The sequence below is a fragment of the Rhodamnia argentea genome, chromosome 4 (genome assembly GCF_020921035.1).
Source record: "Rhodamnia argentea isolate NSW1041297 chromosome 4, ASM2092103v1, whole genome shotgun sequence".
Classification (NCBI taxonomy): Eukaryota; Viridiplantae; Streptophyta; class Magnoliopsida; order Myrtales; family Myrtaceae; genus Rhodamnia; species Rhodamnia argentea.
The window spans coordinates 11,672,759-11,694,016 of NC_063153.1; the positions used below are offsets into that span (position 1 = coordinate 11,672,759).

The 21,258-nt window shown below is 38.6% G+C and overlaps 2 protein-coding genes across 2 annotated transcripts in view; both read left to right on the plus strand.

The window, feature by feature from the left end:
- The window catches only part of LOC115727986 (disease resistance protein L6-like), a 449,825-nt gene that overhangs the window by 302,208 nt on the left and 126,359 nt on the right, over nt 1–21,258 (plus strand). The window lies entirely within an intron of this gene.
- On the plus strand, nt 839–1,990 carry LOC115729976 (cytosolic sulfotransferase 12-like). The gene has a single exon (XM_030660612.2). It carries the CDS (start codon nt 875–877, stop codon nt 1,877–1,879), a length of 1,005 nt encoding a protein of 334 aa, XP_030516472.2. The 5' UTR covers nt 839–874; the 3' UTR covers nt 1,880–1,990.

Sequence of the window (21,258 nt, forward strand, 5' to 3'; positions counted from 1 at the left end):
TTGAGTCCGAAGTGTTGTAACTTTGACTAGGAGAGTCCTAAATGTTTTTAAATAAAACTTGCAATGACTGTCCTTAGCGCATACAATGATCGACATTTTTCCGCAATGAAATAAGTCAACTCAGACCAATGACGAGTTAAAGGACTTCATTACATAATTTTAAAGTGTTTATCTCTTAATTGACAAAAGTCAAAACATTTAAGACTTTCGCAAAGGTTTATCATCCTCTGCATATCCGCATCAGCTATGTTCTGACTAGTAAGTGAAGATTATCTGCTATTACTTCTGCGACTCGATTCATGTGGCGAATCAATGAAATTCATGTGATATGAATTAGATTAAATCCTCCACCTCTGCATCATATCAAGAAAATGACAAATTCTTTTGAGTAGCCCCAAATAATTCTGAAAAATTATCAACCGGAAGCATCATGACTTCGCATTTTTTTTCTTGCGAGAAGTAAGCCGTAGTCACTCATTAAGATTTAAAATAAGCAAATTGTTAAACAATTGTTTGCAAACTTATCGGTGAGTTACCAACAAAATGATGACTTTAACGTACTTTTCCGTGGTAGATTATCCATTGTTTTTTCAAAATTTTCAAGTGAGCTTGTCTAGTAGTTAGCAAGTTACAAGAAAGCATTAATTATGCCACGCGTATGAAAAGTTTTAGTTCAAATTTTGTAAAGATGTAATCAGAAAGCATTTAATTTATAAATTATATGAGACACCCAGCACCATCTTCACATAAGATTTTGTTTCAAGTTTCAGACCATGTCCCAGCAATGATCTTTCTCATGCAAGAATGCTCTATTTAAGAAACATCAACTAACTCTTCACTCCAATTCTCCACCCGCTCCACCACCACCATCACCATGCAAGCCTCTCAATCTCCTCCTCCAGACCATTTAAGGGACTTGCGAGAGGACGACATGCCGCAAGCATTCAAGGACTTGGTCTCCTCTCTCCCTTCAGAAGAAGACTGGGTCATCAACACTCTCCGCTTGTACCAAGGCTTCTGGTTCCCCTCTCGGCTGTTGAATGGCATCTTCAATTGCCAAAACCACTTCCAAGCTCACCCCTCTGACATCCTCCTCGTCACCAACCCGAAATCCGGCACCACCTGGCTAACGGCCATCCTCTTCGCTCTTTTGAACCGTGCCAAGTACTCCAACTCCAACTCACAACGACGCCACCCTCTCCTAACCCAAAACTCCCACGACCTCGTGCTCCACTTGGAGCACAAGCTCTATCTCCAGCAAGAAAATCCCGATCTCTCTGCTTTAGCGTCCCCGAGGCTCTTCGTCACCCACTTGCCTTACTCCTCACTTCCCCAGTCAGTGAGTGACTCCAAGTGCAAGTTGGTTTACCTGGTTCGGAACCCTAAGGACACCTTTATCTCAATGTGGCACTTCTTCAACAAGATGAGGCCGGAAGAGAATGGCCAGATTCCGATCCAGGAGTGCCTTGACAAGTTTTGTCGAGGGGTGAGCCCTTATGGGCCTTACTGGGATCATGTGCTGGGTTACCAAAAAGCGAGCTTGGAGAAGCCAGAGCAGGTATTGTTCGTGACGTACGAACAGATGAAATTGGACCCGCATGTTCATGTGAGGAGGTTGGCCGATTTCGTGGGGTGTCCATTCAGCGAAGAAGAACTGGGAGACGGGGCGGTGGAGGGTATACTGAGGATGTGTAGCTTCGACAATTTGAGCTCATTGGAGGTGAATAAGAGCGGGAAGTTGTCGAATGGACTCGAGAACAAGTTGTTCTTCAGGAGAGGCGAGGTTGGAGATTGGGTGAATTACATGAGTGCTGAAATGGGGGAGAGAATTGACGGTGTCATGGACGAGAAGTTGCATGGTTCTGGTTTGAAGCTTTGAAGTTGGGATAAATTAGAAGGGTGTGTCTGCGGGCCATTGATGAAGCTTCACCTCCATAGAGAGATGCTTCAAGGTTGTGATTCTAAGTGTTCATGTATTTGGCCAACATGTAGTTGACTAATAAAACGCTGCCTTGAGCTTATGGATTTATCTTCTGTTCTTCTTTTCAATTCGTATTTACTTTTGCTGTGTGATTTACAAACACTCTAGTTCGTATTTGTGTGTCATCCGACCGATTGAGTTGCTAAATGAACGATGTTTATGTCTTGGACAGAAGAAAAATTTATCTGTTCTGTTTCCCTTATAAATGGACAAAACAACGTTGTATCATGGACCTTTTATAGCGAAAATAAACTGTCATTTAGAATTATCCAGTTTGGTTGCTGTTGCTTCTTCTGGGCGGGCTTCCATCAATTTGTTTTGAGTTTCATACTTTACATGGTGCAATCAAGATGGCGTCATCTTGGACAATTGACAATTCAACCGCATTTACGGACGACGAAGGTGAAAATGGCCAACTTGTCCCGTGGACACGTGTGCCTTTTTTGGGACATTAGAACCGTATATGTATGTGTGTTCTGTAATGTGCCTTCCTCTGGTACGTTTTGGAAATTTAAGAGTCTGCGTGATAACGTTTTTGTTCCTAGGAATATATTTAGAACAGAAATATTTTTTTGTATTTCTATTTCCAACTACGATTTTCGGGAACAGAAACGAGTTTGGCAAGTACAAAAAAAATCAATTTTTTCATCAAAAGGAAGGATCTACAACCGGTGGCCGCCGGCGACCGGCAGGCTGCGGCAGAGGCTAGCGGCAGCGGCCGGCAACCGCTTCAACTCCTCGTCGATGATGGTAAGAGATGGTGGCTTGCACAAGCTCGCCCTTAAGTTGTTTTTAAAATGTGTTCCAAAACTCAAAAATAAGTTGTTTTTTGTTTCTCATTTTTGCTCTAAAAGTGTTTTTGTTTCTCAAAAGTGTTTTCGGAACATTTTTGGAATAATTTTTTACCATACGCGTTTCTATTATCAAAGTGTTCTGAGAACATTTTAAGAATAGAAATACTTTTTCTGGAGTATTACCATACAGACCCTAAGTTGTCCCATTGGAAAAGCTTGTGTCTCTTTGGGTAGTTAGCAAATTTAGATAACAGGACACTAATCTGCAGCCCTTGACTTATGTGGAAGTTCAATATGGTGTCGGTAAAGAGGGATTGAACTGTCAAGACTGACCCAGTAGCAGAAAATAGAGGCAGAGGAGGTGGTACTGTTGATCAGAGGTGCTTGGAGCTCGGGAAGGGGGTACCGCAAATGGAGGCAGAGGAAGAGGCATAGGTTCAAATTCAGGAAAGGAACCGGCTACGAGGTATTGGTTCTTTAGTATTGTTGGGAAACTGCACGATTAGTATTGAATGCGAGTCCTAAATTTTTTAATTGGATCGATTTAATTTTAACTTTTGGAGGAAAAGTGTAATTATGCCCTCTCGGTCAAGCTACGCTTGATTTGTTTGATGTGTCAGCCTAATCATGGCTGATTGTCTTATGCGTAGGAGTGATGGTGCGGCATGAATTAAAATTACATAAAAGAACAGTTTTTGTTCGTGGATAAATGGCGTTGTTGCTTGGTCGACCGGCTGATGCCTGGCCAATTGCCGATGAATGAGGTGGTACTAGATCCAGCCACATCTTTTATTGAATGTGGACGGGAGAGGGAGTGGGGACACCCCATTTATCTCATGTCTTAGTCAAATTATTGCATCTTGAGGACCGGAGTCATGTGCACAACTTTTTTCCAATGATAGAGCTCTATGGATTGGGAATCCAATGAAGATATCCACTTCTCTTTGCGGCCTAAAATAAAGGAGCAACAAGTGGTTCCAGGAACACAGGCCACCATGAAGCGACACGTGGAGGTTGCTTTGCCGACAACTTTAGGCCGGTTTCTATATCTCTTTACATTTGATCATATGCTTTAAATTTTGTTATTGTCTCTCTATTCTTGCTCTTTTTTAAAAATTACATATTGATGCGAGTTTAACAAAAAAATTTCCTACTATTGTCAAAGGGCAACATCGATTCACAGCTTTCTTTGCCTTTTTTTCTAAGAGAAAAATAGCTGAGTCTCACACCAATAATTCTGAGTTGGATGGGCACGCCTTTTTAGGACATCTTTTTCGGCAGAGACCGATCAGAACTTGATGGTACAAGACTCTGCACTTCATCATCAAAATGTGTGCACCTCAAACGCTGCCTAGAAATATCTTCTGTGTTGTTCTCGAAATTGCATTCGAAATCTTTCTTCTTCTTTATTTATGTTGAACAACTCATTGTCCTGTTGCTTGTGTAAAGACAAGATAGAAAAAGATAAGATGTTTCAACCTAAACAATTTTAAAGATAACGGATATAGAAAATACCAACTTGACAACTTTATGTTCAAGCTCGACAGGAGCAGGTGAAGCTACCCAAGTACTTAGATTCTTAGTCTGGGACAATGGTTTTTCACAAATATTAAGTCGGTGAAGGATATAATTGAAACATCTTTCCTGTTGGTTTCTTTTAAAACAGGTCATGCAATAAGGCTTCAAAGAACATCACTTATGCAGACTTTGCATATAGTAACAAAACTTGGTGACTTGTCTCCAATTTTAATAGTGATCACACGAGCTCTTACGTCTCGCCGAATAACGAAGATTTTCTCTTCCAAATGTTATATTTGTGTTTGTTCAACTCGTTCTGGTTGTTTCCGTACAGCGATGATGTAGAGGAAGGCAAACCTAGGCGTGCACCGTCAACTGGCAACACTGTAATTACTAGAGAAGGAATTTCTAGTGTATGCTCATCACTGACAATGATAGGAAATCTAGTGATTGGCTGCTGATATTTTACTTGATAGATCCGTTCTTATGGAACAAGTGTGTGCTTAACCCTGTTGGAGCTCCGTTGATTATCCTTGTTTTTTGAATTTGGCTTTACATTTTAGTATTCTAGACTTCACCCTACTTCGATTTTCTTTGATATGGAAGTATATGTACTTTTCATGTACCCTTTTAAGCAATGAATACAATCTTCGTTTGGAAAAAACAAAAAAAAAAACTTACATCCGTGTCAGCTCGTTTAATTCTATCAAGATCCAACCAAGAAAAGAAAACATTCAATCAAGATATGTGCAGCCCAAAATTGTTAATCCATTTTTGAAAACCCTGGATCCACAGAGGGGGTTGGGACCCACGTGGGCTCATCACTATTATTTTAGAGTTATTTTATTTCATGCATCATAATATATATTGAATTGAGGAAATGCTTTCCCGATAGTCTTACAGTATTGTCGGTTATTTCTGATCGTAGAATCACATACCATTATCGCGTTTTTTGCATAAAATACTCATTAATTAAAAAATCATGGAGTCAAAAATAATGATAGTACTGTCGGACTATCAGGGTAGGAGCTCTCGTTGAATTAAACTCAAAACAATTACAATCGAAAAGAAAGCGCCCTTGGCAAATTCAACTCATTTGCTGCCAGGAAAGAAGATCCGCACACGTGCTGTCGGGCGACCGCCACATCACGGTCAAGCAAAAAACTAGTGCTGTCATAGCGGAGGAATCAATTTATATGCTTTGATTTGGTTTTATTTCTTCTTCCTCTGTGCACATAAATCTAACTGAAAGCATATGGCAAGAGTAAAGAATTCCTGGCATGTTATTGATTCGACAACAAATCTGTTTGACCTTTTTTTTCCCCTCCATATTTGTTTCTGGTGATTGAGAAGGTATGCATAAGATGAATAGGCACATGAGATTCAAAACTTAGGCATTAGAGAAAACATTAAAATAGGCAGAACAAGAAAATAAATTAGATACCAAATTTATACATTTCCAAGAGGAATCTAAGTTCGAGCGTGCTAGCATACTTAGTTGGACTCACATTCACTTAAAAGCTTAAGCCAATGAGTTATGGGCTAACTAGGATATATTAATTGCTCGACACTACACCAATTCTTCGATGTGGGATTTCTCTAGTACAGCTCACACGTGTACCTTAACAGTTTCCTTGGCTGACTTTGTGTGTCACTTTGTTGTTCATTCTTTTCAGTTTCGACGAACAAGAAACATTTTATTCGAGTTGGGTTTTCGTCTATTGGGTTCAAACTCGAGACACATTATAGCATTTGTATTGCAGTCAGATAATGTGTTACAGCTACACATCAAACTAAGGATGTGGTTAATTTATTGAAAGCTTCTTGTTGCTAGATAAGTGTTTTCAATAAATTCGATTTCAGAGAAAATGGATCATTTACTAGTATTTGCTTGTACTGGAAACGAAGTATGGAAATAAGTTTCATAGAGCTTGATAACTAGTAAATAGACCAGTGAAGGACAACCATTCTGAGGGACCTAGGCTACAAACTTTACTCAGCATATGCGAAATTGGTATTTATTTTCTCCATCCATTGCAGTATCTGCAATTGAGGCAGAAAGACATTGATGGCACACAATTACATCAACTTACTCAATTAAGCATGCCGATGCATGTAAAAAAGAATTAACAAAGATTGATCCTCGTGAATGCCATGTAAGATTTCCGGCGATGTTTACCAAAGTTGGCACTCAAATAATCATTTTTTAAAAAAAATTAACATTTTAGTGATAAAAAAAAAATATTAACACTAACGTGAGCGCCGTATACAAATATTGATATCCCTTATATCCTTTTTCCAGTAAAAGAGCTTAACTTCTCATTGCCTCTTATGGTCATCAAGGAGTTTTTAAAAATCTCGAAGCTAGTTAAAAAGTCTTGGACACTTTCACCGGACGTTAGGTGGGAAGTAGAAATAAAGATAGATTTTTTTTTTTTTTTTTTGGACACTTTCACCCAATCGCCACGTGTCGAGTGTTGAATGGTTGTAAGGCCCTAGTAAGCTTTACCGACTGGGTCCATTTTTGAGTGATAATGCTGTTGAGAATTGATTTGATAATTTACTCCCGATTCGTGCATATCTATGCCTGAATCACCTGTCTGTGTCAGTGTAGCTGCACATCACTGGTCGAGAAGAGAGCCAACCTAAAAAATGCGTGAAAGACGAGGTGGAACATGCACGAATCACATGTCTATGTCAGTGTAAATGCACATCATTATTCGAGAGAGAGAGGGCGACCGGAGACAGAGAGTTGAGCCTGCGCGTTTCAAAATTTTCTGACAAGTGGGGCCCAATCACCACGTGTCGAGCGTTGAATGGTGCTAGGGACCTAGTAAGCTTTACCGCCTGGATCCGCAATATTTTCTCGGCTCACGTTACCTTTGCTTCCCCACATGATAAGAACGAAGCATCCAGCAAAACGATGCAGAGAAGGTCAATGATGATTACCAACTCTCAGAGCGCGAGTCAGAAGTTCAAATCGAAAAATTAAAACGATAAAACCCCACGAGAGTGCGAAATTCTTCAGAAACTTGCCGGCATTTCGTCTCATTAGAGGAAGATTAATTAATTAACAGGTAAAATCCAGCTATGTTTCCTCTTCATCGTAGGTGCACTCAACAGAGGTCCAATGATGGGTCTCACATGGATCTAGCTCCACTAGATCTGATGACCCGATTGAACTTCGGCTCTGATTTCACTCAACAGAGGTCCAATTGAGCATTTTTATGAATAATTCGTTTTATTCGTTTTTGTAAACTTAAGCGACTATTTTTTCAAAAGACATGTTTTAAAAAATTATTACTTTTTGGCGAAATAAGTAAAGTTTTAGCGCACGTATTAGCTCCACTAAATACTTGCTCTATGCCGGTCGACGCTTCTTTCGGTGATTGTCCTTGGAATTATTCATCCATCACGTGATGTTTGTACTGATTTTGTGGAATTTATGGTTCATCTCTATCATTTCGTACGTCAGTCTACTCCAACTTTTCCAAACCCAATGAATATGTGTGGCCCATTCCTCCATTATTTGTGTCTCTCCTCCACTTTTATGTGGGGCTATCAACAATGGTGGAGTGGGTGACTCACCGGATCGAAATGCTTGGGGATGCAAACTCAACTGATGTCAAAATCCTAAATGACTTCAATCGATCAAATTAATACTTTAAAGGGTTTTTTTCCAATTTAATTTTTTTTTTAAAAATATTTGTAAAAATATTTTTTAAAAATAAATATTAACGGATTTTGGCCTCGCTCGGCAGCCCACTTGCTCGGAAGTTGGGCTGCCGAGCAAGTGGATCTCTTTTTTTTTTTTTTTTTAATTTCGTTTTTTAAAGTGTTTTAATTATTTATATTTATAATATTTTCATATTTTTTAACATGTTTATATTTATTTTATTTATAATTTTTTTTGCGAAGCTTATCTTTATAACATAATTAGTAATAATTAATACAAAAAATTATTAAGATCTATAATTCATAAATAATATTGTAATTATGTAATTAATTGAAAATATTCACATAAGGAAAATCCTCAATACCAAACAAAAAGAAACCCTAACCGCAGTATAAAAAATAGAGCCCAAAAAAAAATTTCTAGGGGGTGTTGCTCCCGAACCCCCACGTAGATCTGTTCGCAGCGCAAAGGAGATTTGTTCGCTTGCTCCGAGTTGGGCCTATCGGCCCAACTCTCCGCGTCACGAACTAAATTTCAATTTTTCCTCCACTTTTTGGGCCGCACAAAAATATATCGGGTCGGGTGATAAACCGGACCGGGTACGTAAAATTCAAAACATATTTAACAATATATGAAATTAATTGAAAATATTCATAATATAAAATTGGTAAAATATTCATATAAATAATGTTGTAATTATGCAATTCGATCGGCTAAAAAGATTGAAAGAGGAGGAAAGAGAGAAAGGAGGGTTCATTTAATATCAAAAAGTAACACCGAAGGGAAAAAAAATGCAAAATTGTCAAGAAAAACGACATATTTTTGGAGAAAAAGCCGGGCTTTTCTTTTTGTGTGGGAAAACGGCCGTTTTCCTTGTCAATTTTGCATTTTTTTTTTCCCTTCGGTGTTACTTCTCGATATTAAATGAACCATAATTTCCCTCTTTCCTCCTCTTTCAATCTTTTTAGCCGATCGAATTGCATAATTACAACATTATTTATATGAATATTTTATCAATTTTATATTATGAATATTTTCAATTAATTTCATATATTGTTAAATATGTTTTGAATTTTACGTACCCGGTCCGGTTTATCACCCGACCCGATATATTTTTGTGCGGCCCAAAAAGTTGAGGAAAAATTGAGATTTAGTTCATGACGCGGAGAGTTGGGCCGATAGGCCCAACTCGGAGCAAGCGAACAAATCTCCTTTGCGGTGCGAACAGATCTGCGTGGGGGTTCGGGGGCAATACCCCCGAGAAAAATTTTTTTAGGCTCTATTTTTTATACTGCGGCTAGGGTTTCTTTTCGTTTGGTATTGAGGATTTTCCTTATGTGAATATTTTCAATTAATTACATAATTACAACATTATTTATGAATTATAGATCTTAATAATTTTTTTTTATTAATTATTACTAATAATGTTATAACGATAAGCTTCGCAAAAAAAATTATAAATAAAATAAATATAAACATGTTAAAAAATATGAAAATATTATAAATATAAATAATTAAAACACTTTAAAAAACGAAATTATAAAAAAAAGAAAAAAAAGAAGAGATCCACTTGCTCGGCAGCCCAACTGCCGAGCGAGGCCCAAATCCGTTAATATTTATTTTTAAAAAATATTTTTGTAAATATTTTTTTAAAAAAAATTAAATTGGAAAAAAACCCTACTTTAAAAGGTCCATTTTGAGTGATAATGTTGTTGACAATTGATTCGACACTTTACTCCCGATTCGTGCATGTCTATGCCTGAATCACATGTCTACGTCAGTGTAACTGTACATCATTATTCGAGAAGAGAGCCGATCAAAAAAATGCGTGAAAGACGAGGTGGAACATGCACGAATCACATGTCTATGTCAGTGTAGCTACACATCATTATTCGAGAAGAGAGCCCACCAAACAGAGCACCACACACCCCCCCAAACAAAAGTGAATGAGCATATCATTTGTTGTCAACATTTGAATTATAAAAGTTGCATACATTATTTATTCTAATTTAAACAAGTTAAAAATTAAAAAGCTTAAATTGAGCATCCAATGGACTTTTTAGATATGTTTTCACCAAACAACATCTCTCTCAAAATTGCTTCCCAAAGCATAGTTTACCAAACAGTCTTTATTTTTCATGAAAACTCTTCTGGCTAAAGTCTTTTTGCATTTCCCCAAAGTCTTTTTGTAAAGACTGAACTATTCGCACCCTTTAACTTGTTCACGTTGTGACCCACGGGCATTTAATGTGATAAAGACTGGGAACAAACTCCTAGGTATCATTAACTCAGGTTGCCATGAACGGGCGAAACTTCTTGCAAAGTATCAACTTCCCCGTTAAAAAAGTGCAAAAGAAAACAAGTTCAGAGAACAAACATAAAGAGGATTGGTCTTGCAAGAAAACAAATTTCTATGAGGCTTAGAGAGCAACACGAGGAATTGGCGTATTTACTGTTGTTGTTGTTGTTGTTATTAGCACTGCCGCTGGCACGGTGTTACTAGGTTACTGATTCCACAAATGTCTTATAAACTAAATTCTTAAGTTGCATTTAAGAAATTTCTTGCCAAAATAGTTCGAGGAGTAAGGCGAGAGATCGTCGAGGCATACTTTACCTGCATGAACACCGTTGATGGTGTATTTGTTTGGGAGGAGCTATAGTCTATTGCCAGCGTTATTGAAATGTCGAGTTTGTGTAGCTTTGTGAATTCTAGTTAACTAGGATAGTGCAATATAATAGTTGTCTAATTTCTTAGTTTACTTTTCTCTACCACTTCGATGTCCTCTGCAAAAACTAGAGTCAATAATGATTGTTTATGAGGTAATTCATCTATAGAGACGTCTATAGAACGCTACATATAATTCTAAGAAGGTGGGACCTCGGTTCATTTCTGAGAAATGCAACCTCAAACTTATGGGATTGCACATACTTATCAATTCAAAAAGGAAGAAGAAAATATCTAAAATTGATCTGAATAGCAGTAGGTTTACCTCTACAATCTACTATGGCGTGCGATGCGTGAACACAAAATAAAATGAAAGTTTGTTATGGAGCGACCATAAAAGATTCTAAAGGAGACAGCGGACATCGACGGCGGTCCAAGATGATAACGCGTTAGAGAATTGTTCCTTCACCGAACATCCATCTAGCCAAACAGATGAGGACTATCTTCTACCATAGACAAGGTACTGTTGCGTGGAACAAGTGATCGAACAATAAAATAGACAGAACAAGAAAATAAATCGGACACCGGATGTACGTGGTTCGATCGTAGAGACCTACGTCCACGGGAAGAGCAGCAACGAATTCCACCGTAGAACGAGCCATACACGGAGATTACAAACCCACACTCGAGTCACTCAAACACTCTCGGTGTTTCTCAAGCCCCAATTACATTCAAGAACGCACACAGTATTTAGCCCCAAATTCCTAACGAAATAATCTCTCAATCTCGTAAAGGAATTAAAACAAATCTTGGACTCACAAGATTTAATCGGCTTTGACACTTGAACACTTGATGTAATTCCACGGAATAAATCCCACGAGCAAGCACTCGACAAATGGCGCTTCAAGAAATTCCTCTCACGTCAACAACGGCATGTCCTTCTTGGGATATCAAGCACTCACGATAAAAGTGGCGCTTCAAGATTTCGTTGGTCTAAGCCTCTCTGACTCATGCACAATATATAGTTGTCAGACTCCTTGGACGGCATCAGCATGAAAGAAAAAGAAGAAAACTCCATTCACCGAATCCTTTTAGAAGTCGGTCAACAAAAGAAGTCCAAGATGATTTCTCTTTTTGACTTTTCTGTTATATTTTTTCTTATCCTTTCCTTGGCTGATTTCATATCAAAACAAATCAGGATAACTTTCTCCAACTTGAAAATATTCGAACGTCGACGAAAGTAGATAATTTCACATCCGACTTTGTTTGCGGGGCTCAAATTCGAGACATATTTTAACAATCTCCACCTTGGCTCGATGTTTGAGCCTTGTCACAATCGCTTCGCTAGAATCCGAACTCAATCACTACTACTCTCCCACAGCCCCAATGGGCTCAACCGCCACATATATCATCCAAGTCCAAGTTGCGCTTGAACTTCACCATAACCGAGGATCTCAACAGAACACCAACTCCACATGCACTTCTAACTGCTCTACAAGGACATTCTGACACAAGCTCCTTAATCACAGATAAAGCAAAACCACCGTTGCATCCATATCTGTCAGTAGATCGAACACGTACCTTATCAATATTAACAGTTAAAGCAATCGTTGGCTCTACAAGCTCCACCTCGCTACAAGCACCATCTGTGTCGATTACCACGCTAGTATCCGCTTCCTTAGGAGTTTCTAGTTGCAACTTCACCTCAAGCCGAACACCGTTCAGATCCGTATTTAAACCGCCACAAACACTCCTACCCCGAAGTCTTGGAGACTCGTCAACGGTAACTTTTCTGCTGCGAACAGGTGAATTTATATTTGAGCACCACAACCGATAGCCCTGCTCACCTCGTGCATAGCCATGGAATATGCACATTGCTCTCACATCGAGCTTACCATCACTTACTCGATAATAACATGGGCAATCAAGCATTCTAAAAATAGAATAATCAGCAATGTTACCCGACCACACTTCTTCGGGAGTCCGAAATCCGTTCGCCGTCGATGGAGATCTATTCACCGGGTAGCTCACCATACTAAGCGCATCCGCTAGAACTCTTCTAGCCATACCAGCACTAGAGATCATTTTACGGGCCATCTCTAGTAATATTCTGCTCATCAATTCCGCAAACTATTGTGGTCTACTAGCACTAGTGCGATGTTTCACTATGCCCTTCGTCATGCGGAATTTATTTACCAGCTTCGAGCGGAACTCCATGCTAATGTCGGTTTGCCCATGCTTGATCAACTTACCGGTCTCCGTTTCAATCAAAGCTCTCGATTGCGTATTCCCGACAACAAGATCAAACTTGTGCTTCGGCACGGTCACCCAAGGCTTCCTCGAGTAGTCGTTATACCCTCGAACAGATACCGACGTCTTCGAAGCGAAACATGTCAATGTCTCACCTTGAAGTTCATACAGGCTTCCATGCTTGATTCCTTTCATTATCACCAAGGCACCTCGAGCAACCTTCAGAACTCCACCTTGTGAAGAATACCTGCATCCAATTGAATCTAGGGCACCCAAGGAAATTAAGTTCTTTTTCAATTCGGGAACATATCTTACTCTAGTCAATGTCCTCACAATACCATCATGCATTCTGATTTGAACATCACCAACACCCACAACATCGCATTCGGCGTTGTTCCCCAACCGCACTTTACTACTATCCGTGCATCGATAAGTAGCAAACCAGGTTCTGTTTGGTGTATCATGAAAAGAACAACTAGAATCCATAATCCATCCGTCAAATGACGAATTCTCAATGTGAGACAAAACCCTATCGACACCATCGGAATCATCGACTACGTTGCAACATCATCTCGTAGATTCAACTCTAATTCCCTTACCCGTTTCGTTTTTCGACTTTAAGCAATTCCTTCTAAGATGCCCTCTCTTGCCACAATTCCAACAGACAGCACCACCGGTCCTAGATCGATTGCGTCTATTCGAGTTCATACTACTTCTACTACCACGAGTATCGGTCCTTCCTCCATTTTCTCCTACTAAAGCGGTAGATACATATTCGCCGGATTCTCTTCTACGGATATCCTCACTTAAAATCAAATCTCGAATACCATCAAACGTCAAACTTGTTGACCCGGAGGAATTATTAACAAAGCGATATGGTAGTATTCCAGGCTATCGGGCAATGAGGATAGTAGAATCAAAGCACATACCTCATCTTCAAAGTCAATATCAACTGAACTCAATTGACTAACGATCACATTGAATTCATTGATATGATTAGCAACAGACGCACCTTCGCTCATCTTTAAATTAAACATACGTCGCATCGGATAGACTTTGTTGATCGCAGAGGGCTTCTCGTACATATCCGACATGGCTTTCATCAAACCCGCAGTGGACTTCTCTTTGACGATATTAAACGCGACGTTACGAGCCAACGTCGGTCAAATAACACCCAGCGCTCGTCTATCCAGCAATTCCCAATCGCCTTGCTTCATCGTCTCTGGTTTCTCCCCGGACAGAGGCAAGTGTAGCTTCATCTGATATAGATAGTCTTCAATCCGCATCTTTCAGAAACCAAAGTCATTCCCCTCAAATTTATCGATTTTCACTTTTACTTCTTCCGTCGCCATCGATTCGCTTCAACTTCGACAAGCCTAGCTCTGATACCAATTGTTGCGCGGAACAAGCGATCGAACAATAAAATAGACAGAACAAGAAAATAAATCGGACACCGGATGTACGTGGTTCGATCGTAGAGACCTACGTCCACGGGAAGAGCAGCAACGAATTCCACCGTAGAACGAGCCATACACGGAGATTACAAACCCACACTCGAGTCACTCAAACACTCTCGGTGTTTCTCAAGCCCCAATTACATTCAAGAACGCACACAGTATTTAGCCCCAAATTCCTAACGAAATAATCTCTCAATCTCGCAAAGGAATTAAAACAAATCTTGGACTCACAAGATTTAATCGGCTTTGACACTTGAACACTTGATGTAATTCCACGGAATAAATCCCACGAGCAAGCACTCGACAAATGGCGCTTCAAGAAATTCCTCTCACGTCAACAACGGCATGTCCTTCTTGGGATATCAAGCACTCACGATAAAAGTGGCGCTTCAAGACTTCGTTGGTCTAAGCCTCTCTGACTCGTGCACAATATATAGTTGTCAGACTCCTTGGACGGCATCAGCATGAAAGAAAAAGAAGAAAACTTCATTCACCGAATCTTTTTAGAAGTCGGTCAACAAAAGAAGTCCAAGATGATTTCTCTTTTTGACTTTTCTGTTATATTTTTTCTTATCCTTTCCTTGGCTGATTTCATATCAAAACAAATCAGGATAACTTTCTCCAATTTGAAAATATTCGAACGTCGACGAAAATAGATAATTTCACATACGACTTTGTTGGCGGGGCTCAAATTCGAGACATATTTTAACAGGTACAATGAAATGATGAACATGATCACTCCTTGACTGGTTTTTCCCATTTCCACCAGGGGTTTGGGGAATCCTCGGTTACCAAAAAAAAAAAAAAAACATACAATAGTTTTGTGGAGATGCCTCGAATCAGCCAATGTGTAGTCATCTTCTTTATTTTTTATTTTTTTATTTTTGATCCAGAAACAGCATGTTAATTTTTCCGGATCATGGTATGGCGAAGCTGAAGTCAACATATTGACAATTCAATTGAAACAGAGTATTAATTTTTTCTTCGTTTCCGAATCTAAAATACCCTCTGTCACAATTTCAACGTTGAATCCAACTTGGCTTTAGCGAAAGCAAAAACGACGTTGTTTTGGGCGTTGTCCACGTAAGTTGGAATATAAGAATCCATCTTGGAGGAAATTATGGTAGAAAATGTCTTGTCGCACCTACACAAGTTTGGGAGTTCTGTGACGAAAAGAAAAAAAGAGTTTCAGATTTTGATATCTCATTAGGAATATTTTTGAGTTTTATGTGGCAATATTCCCAATAGAAATTCATTACAAATTCCGTTTGGGGAGCTTTTACGAGCGACAGCGGAGTTAATTGCGTGACGGGGTCCATGGTGATATGATTTTGGTTCTATTAGTCCTAGATAATCTAGAATGCAATAATGATTTGAACGAGAAGGAGATCGTTGGTGGGGCTTTAATGACGGTCTCTTTCTGACGATTTGCGAGGAGGAGTTGGCGGCATCAATGGCGGTCTTGAAAGAGGTGAAGATAGGGGCACTAATAATGGCACGTTTCAAGACTTTACTTGTCCCTTGTCCCTCCATTGTTGCGTACGTCTCTCTCTTCTTTTTGTTTCAAATTTCACGTCCCTCTCTCCTTCAAACAACGACCCCAGCCGCGGCGAGGTCAGCGTCGCCCAGCCCCCACGGGGGTCAAACTCACCCAAATCTGTGAGGTGGAGCCCTCACCAGCCATCGGTGGGGGTCGTCGATCACGGGCCGAGGCTCGGCAATCCCTGCTGACCCATCTCCCACCCTTGCTGTTTATTGCTAGCGGTGGTGGGGCGACAGCAAGGGCTATGCAAACTCTCATCGCTGCAACCTCAGATTTCACTTTTTTTAACTTATTTTTTTACTTATTTAGCTCATTTTTAATTGTTTTTAATATTACGTTGATTTTTTTTTTTTGCCTTGTTCTTTTGCCGACTGGGACTCTCCGGCGGACCTCGTAAATGCCATGTAAGATTTCCGGCGACGTTCACCGGAGTTCGCACTCAAATAATTATTTTTTAAAAGAATTAACATTTAAGTGATTAAAAAAAATATTAATATCAATGGGAGTGTCGTATATAAATATTGATATCCCTTATATCCTTTTTCCAGTAAAAGAGCTTAACTTCTCATTGCCTCTTATGTTCATCAAGGAGTTTTTAAAAATCTCGAAGCTAGTTAAAAAGTCTTGGACACTTTCACCGGACGTTAGGTGGGAAGTAGAAATAAAGATAGATTTTTTTGGGTTTTTGGACACTTTCACCTGTGGGAGGGAGAGTGCACAGAGGGGAATGGCGTCATCTTCGGTTTTTGGGGAAGGAGAGACAGGGCCACGGGAGAGAGAGAGAGTGAGAGAGAGAGAGAGAGTTAAGCACGCGCGTTTCAAAATTTTCTGACAAGTGGGGCCCAATCGCCACGTGTCGAGCGTTGAATGGTGCTAGGGACTTAGAAAGCTTTACCGCCTGGGTCCGCAATATTTTCTCGAGTCACGTTACCTTTGCTTCCCCACGTGATAAGAACGAAGCATCCAGCAAAACGATGCAGAGAAGGTCAATGATGATTGCCAACTCTCGGAGCGAGAGTTAGAAGTCCAAACCGAAAAATTAAAACGATAAAACCCCTCGAGAGTACGAAATTCTTCAAAAACTTGCCGGCATTTCGTCTCATTAGAGGAAGATTAATTAATTAACAGGTAAAATCCAGCTATGTTTCCTCTTCATCGTAGGTGCACTCAACAGAGGTCCAAACTTTTCCGGATCTGGTTCCTCTTCTCCACCATGTTTAGCGGCAAGAACCATTTCTTGGCCCAATGATGGGTCTCACATGGATCTCGCTCTACCAGATCTGATAACCCGATTGAATTCGACCAAAAAGAAAAAGTTCAAGATAGGCATAGGAGCTGGGCGAGGCGGTAGCGAAGCTCAGGTGGTGATGAAAGTGCACAATGAGCGTAGTTGCCCCCTCGAGCATGCTCCTTGTAAGTTAGGCTCTGTTTGTTTCTTTAAAAATGAATGAATTTTGAAAAATATTTTTACTAAAATGATTGCATGTATCACTTGAAGTAATTAATCAATATTAAATATTTTTACTAATTATAATAATTGAACGTTTTTATGAATAATTCGTTTGATTCATTTTTGTAAACTTAAGCGACTATTTTTTCAAAAGACATGTTTCAAAAATTATTACTTTTTGGCGAAATAAGTAAAGTTTTAGCGCATGTGTTAGCTCCACTAAATACTTTGGTCAATGCCGGTCGACGCTTCTTTCAGTGATTGTCCTTGGAATTATTCATCCATCACGTGATGTTCGTACTGGTTTTGTGGAATTTGTGGTTCATCTCTATCATTTCGTACGCAGTGGGATCGTCAGTCTGCTTCGACTTTTCCAAACCTAATGAATGTACGTGGCCCATTCCTCCATTATTTGTGTCCGTCCTCCACTTTTATGTGGGGCCATCAACAATGGTGGAGAGGGTAACTCACCAGATCTAAATGCTTAAGGATGTAAACTCAATTGATGTCAAAATTCTAAATGATTTCAATCGATCAAATTAATACTTTAAAAGCTCCATTTTTTTAGTGATAATGCTGTTGAGAATTGATCCGACAATTTACTCCTGATTCGTGCATATCTATGCCCGAATCACATGTCTGTGTCAGTGTAGCTGCACATCACTAGTAGAGGAGAGAGCCAAAAAACGCGTGACGGACAAGGTGGAACACCCCCCCCCTTGGCGTATTTACCATTGTTGTTGTTGTTGTTGTTATTAGCACTGCCGCTGGCACGATGCTGCTAGGTTACTGATTCCATAAATGTCTTATAAACTAAATTCTTAAGTTTCCTTTAAGAAATTTCTCGCCAAAATAAGTCAAGGAGTAAGGCGAGAGATCGTCGAGGCATACTTTACTTGCATGAACACCGTTGATGGTGTATTTTTTTGGGAGGAGCTCTAGTCTATTGCCGGCGTTATTGAAATGTCGAGTTTGTGTAGCTTTGTGAATTCTAGTTAACTAGGATAGAGCAATATAATAGTTGTCTAATTTCTTAGTTTACTTTTCTCTACCACTTAGATGTCCTCCGCAAAAACTAGAGTCAATAATGGTTGCTTATGAGGTAATCCATCTATAGAGATGTCCATAGAACGCTACATATAATTCTAAGAAGGTGGGACCTCGATTCATTTTTGAGAAATGCAACCTCAGACCTATGGGGTTGCACATACTTATCAATTCAAAAAGGAAGAAGAAAATATCTAAAATTGATCTGAATAGCAATAGGTTTACCTCTACAGTCTACTCTGGCGTGCGATGCGTGAACACAAAATAAAACGAAAATTTGTTATGAAACGACCATAAAAGATTCTAAAGGAGATAGCGGACATCGATGGCGGTCCAAGACGATAACGCGTTAGAGAATTGTTCCTTCACCGTACATCCATCCAGCCAAACAGATTGAGCACTATCTTCTACCATAGACATGGTACAATGAAATAATGAACATGATCATTCCTTGACTGGTTTTTCCCATTTCCACCAAACTAACATACAATAGCTTTGGGGAAATGCCTTGAACCAGCCAATGTGTACTCATCTTCCTCAATTTTTATTTTTTATTTTTGAATCCAGAAACAGGGTGTTAATTTTTTCGGATCATGGTATGACGAAGCTGAAGTTGACATGTTGAGAGATTATTTCATGAGGAATTGGGGCTAAATATTGTGTGGGTTATTAGATGTAATTGGAGCTGGAAAATACTAATAGTATTTGAGTTACTCGAGTGTGGTTTGTAATATTCGTGTATTGCTTGATCTATAGTGGAATTTGTTGTTGCTTTTTCCGTGGACATAAGTCTCCACAACCGAACCATGTATATCCGGTGTCCGATTTATTTTTTTATTCTGTCTATTTATTATTCTATCACTTGCTTCCGCGCAACATCAACCTCGTTGCACCTGGTCACGACGTTGGAGACCTAATCCTGGTCATCAAGGCCTTGAGAACCAGCGTTGGGAATTTTGTGCTTGAGAGTAGAATTTTGGGTTTAAGTGCCAACACCTAGTAACGATCACATCTACTAGAAACAAAACTTTTAGGTTGCTTTTGATCGTATGAATTTCTAACAATGATAGAACTAGAAAGGATATGATATGACATCTATGAATTTTGCTATATTATATTCACTGTTTGGTAAATCGCAATAATAAATGCCAATATATATATTTTTATAATCGAGGTGTCTGCGCGGCCGGCGAGCTATGGCTCAAACCAGCGGATAAATGCCAATATTTTCATATCCTATCACATCTATTATTTGGTATGAACGGCATGTCAATGTTAATGAACCAAAAAATGTACAAACAGATATGGTAAGAATTTCTCATGAAACACTGCTAAAAATTCACAAATACACAAACGAAAATAACCTCCAACAATCAATTCATAGTTATCGCGTGAAATACATCTTAAAACAAAAAAGATGCCCGTTGTAGCATTCTAAAGTCATATGCTTGACCATGACAATAAATGTAAACGGGCTACAGCAACATCGATAAGGTAGATTAGCGCGAACTCCAAATCTAGTAAAATAGAGAAAACATGATTATTCACCTTCGCAATTCCAAATAGTAAAGTGTTGACTTGTGAAATTTAAACATGAACCACATAACTACGGAAAATGATTGTCGACTCTTTTGCTACTTTCATTGACTTTTAACGTGCACCATAAAGTTACAGAGGAGTTGTGATGTTTCAAGTTTGAATTTATTCATTTAAAATTAGGGTTCTTCTGCTTTGTTTTTTATTTACTTATCTTTCAATTTTTCTTCCTCTCTTTTTTATTTCCATTTTAATTCGCTTCCCTCATCATTAATGAAAACTTTATAAAAGAATAAGCCATATAATAAATATAGCTACCAAATATGTATATATATATATATATATATATATATACATACATGATATGTATATTATAAAATAGAAAGATATTGACACATATAAATAAAACTAGGAACAAATAAAAATGAAAATTGTCCACTATATTTTTCTTTTAAAATAACAGAATCCAATTATTAATTTATATTTAATTTTTGCTTTAATTTTGATAATCTAAAAGTTTATTATTCGAGATACATAATTTTCATGCCATGGATATAAGAAATCCTGTCCATCTTTGAACCACTTTAATATTTATATCTAGATTATATCACTTTATATCCGACTTTATCATATTTTAAGTATGAACTAAATACACGGTATGATATATTCTGTCATATCCTGAATTTCATTCTAGCTACCATACATAACATTTGATTGTTGGATGAAAAGAAGTGTTGATCCCTTCATTATTGGTAAAACTATCACCTAATTAATGGGAAAAGTGTCAAAAAACTCATAAACCTATTGCATTAATGCCAATTCAGTCATAAATCTTCTTTTTATGCCATTTTGTTCTAAACATTTTGTATTTGTGTCAATTCAGTCCTAAATCTTTTATTGATGTCAATTCAGTTATAAACCTTTTGTATTAGTGCTAAATTAGACCTAAATATTTTGTATTTATGCCAATTGAGTCAATTCGTCCAATTTTGACCGAAAATCGCTGGCGCGGATATTACTTGTCGTATGTGGCGCGGTTGTCGCTAATGTAGATATTTTTTAATATTTTTTTGAAAAATAAAAAATGCCTAAAAATAATTTAAAATATTAGAATAATATATAAAAAAAAATGTCCAAGTTAGCACTAGCCATGCCACGTAGGACAACGACGTCCACGTTAGCAATTTTTGGCCAAAAATGTCCGGATTAACTCAATTGGTACAAATACAAAAAATTTAGGACTGAATTGGCACTAAAACAAAAAGTTTAGGACTGAATTGGTACTAATGCAAAAGGTTTATGACTCAATTGACATCAATAAAATTTTAAGACTTAATTAGC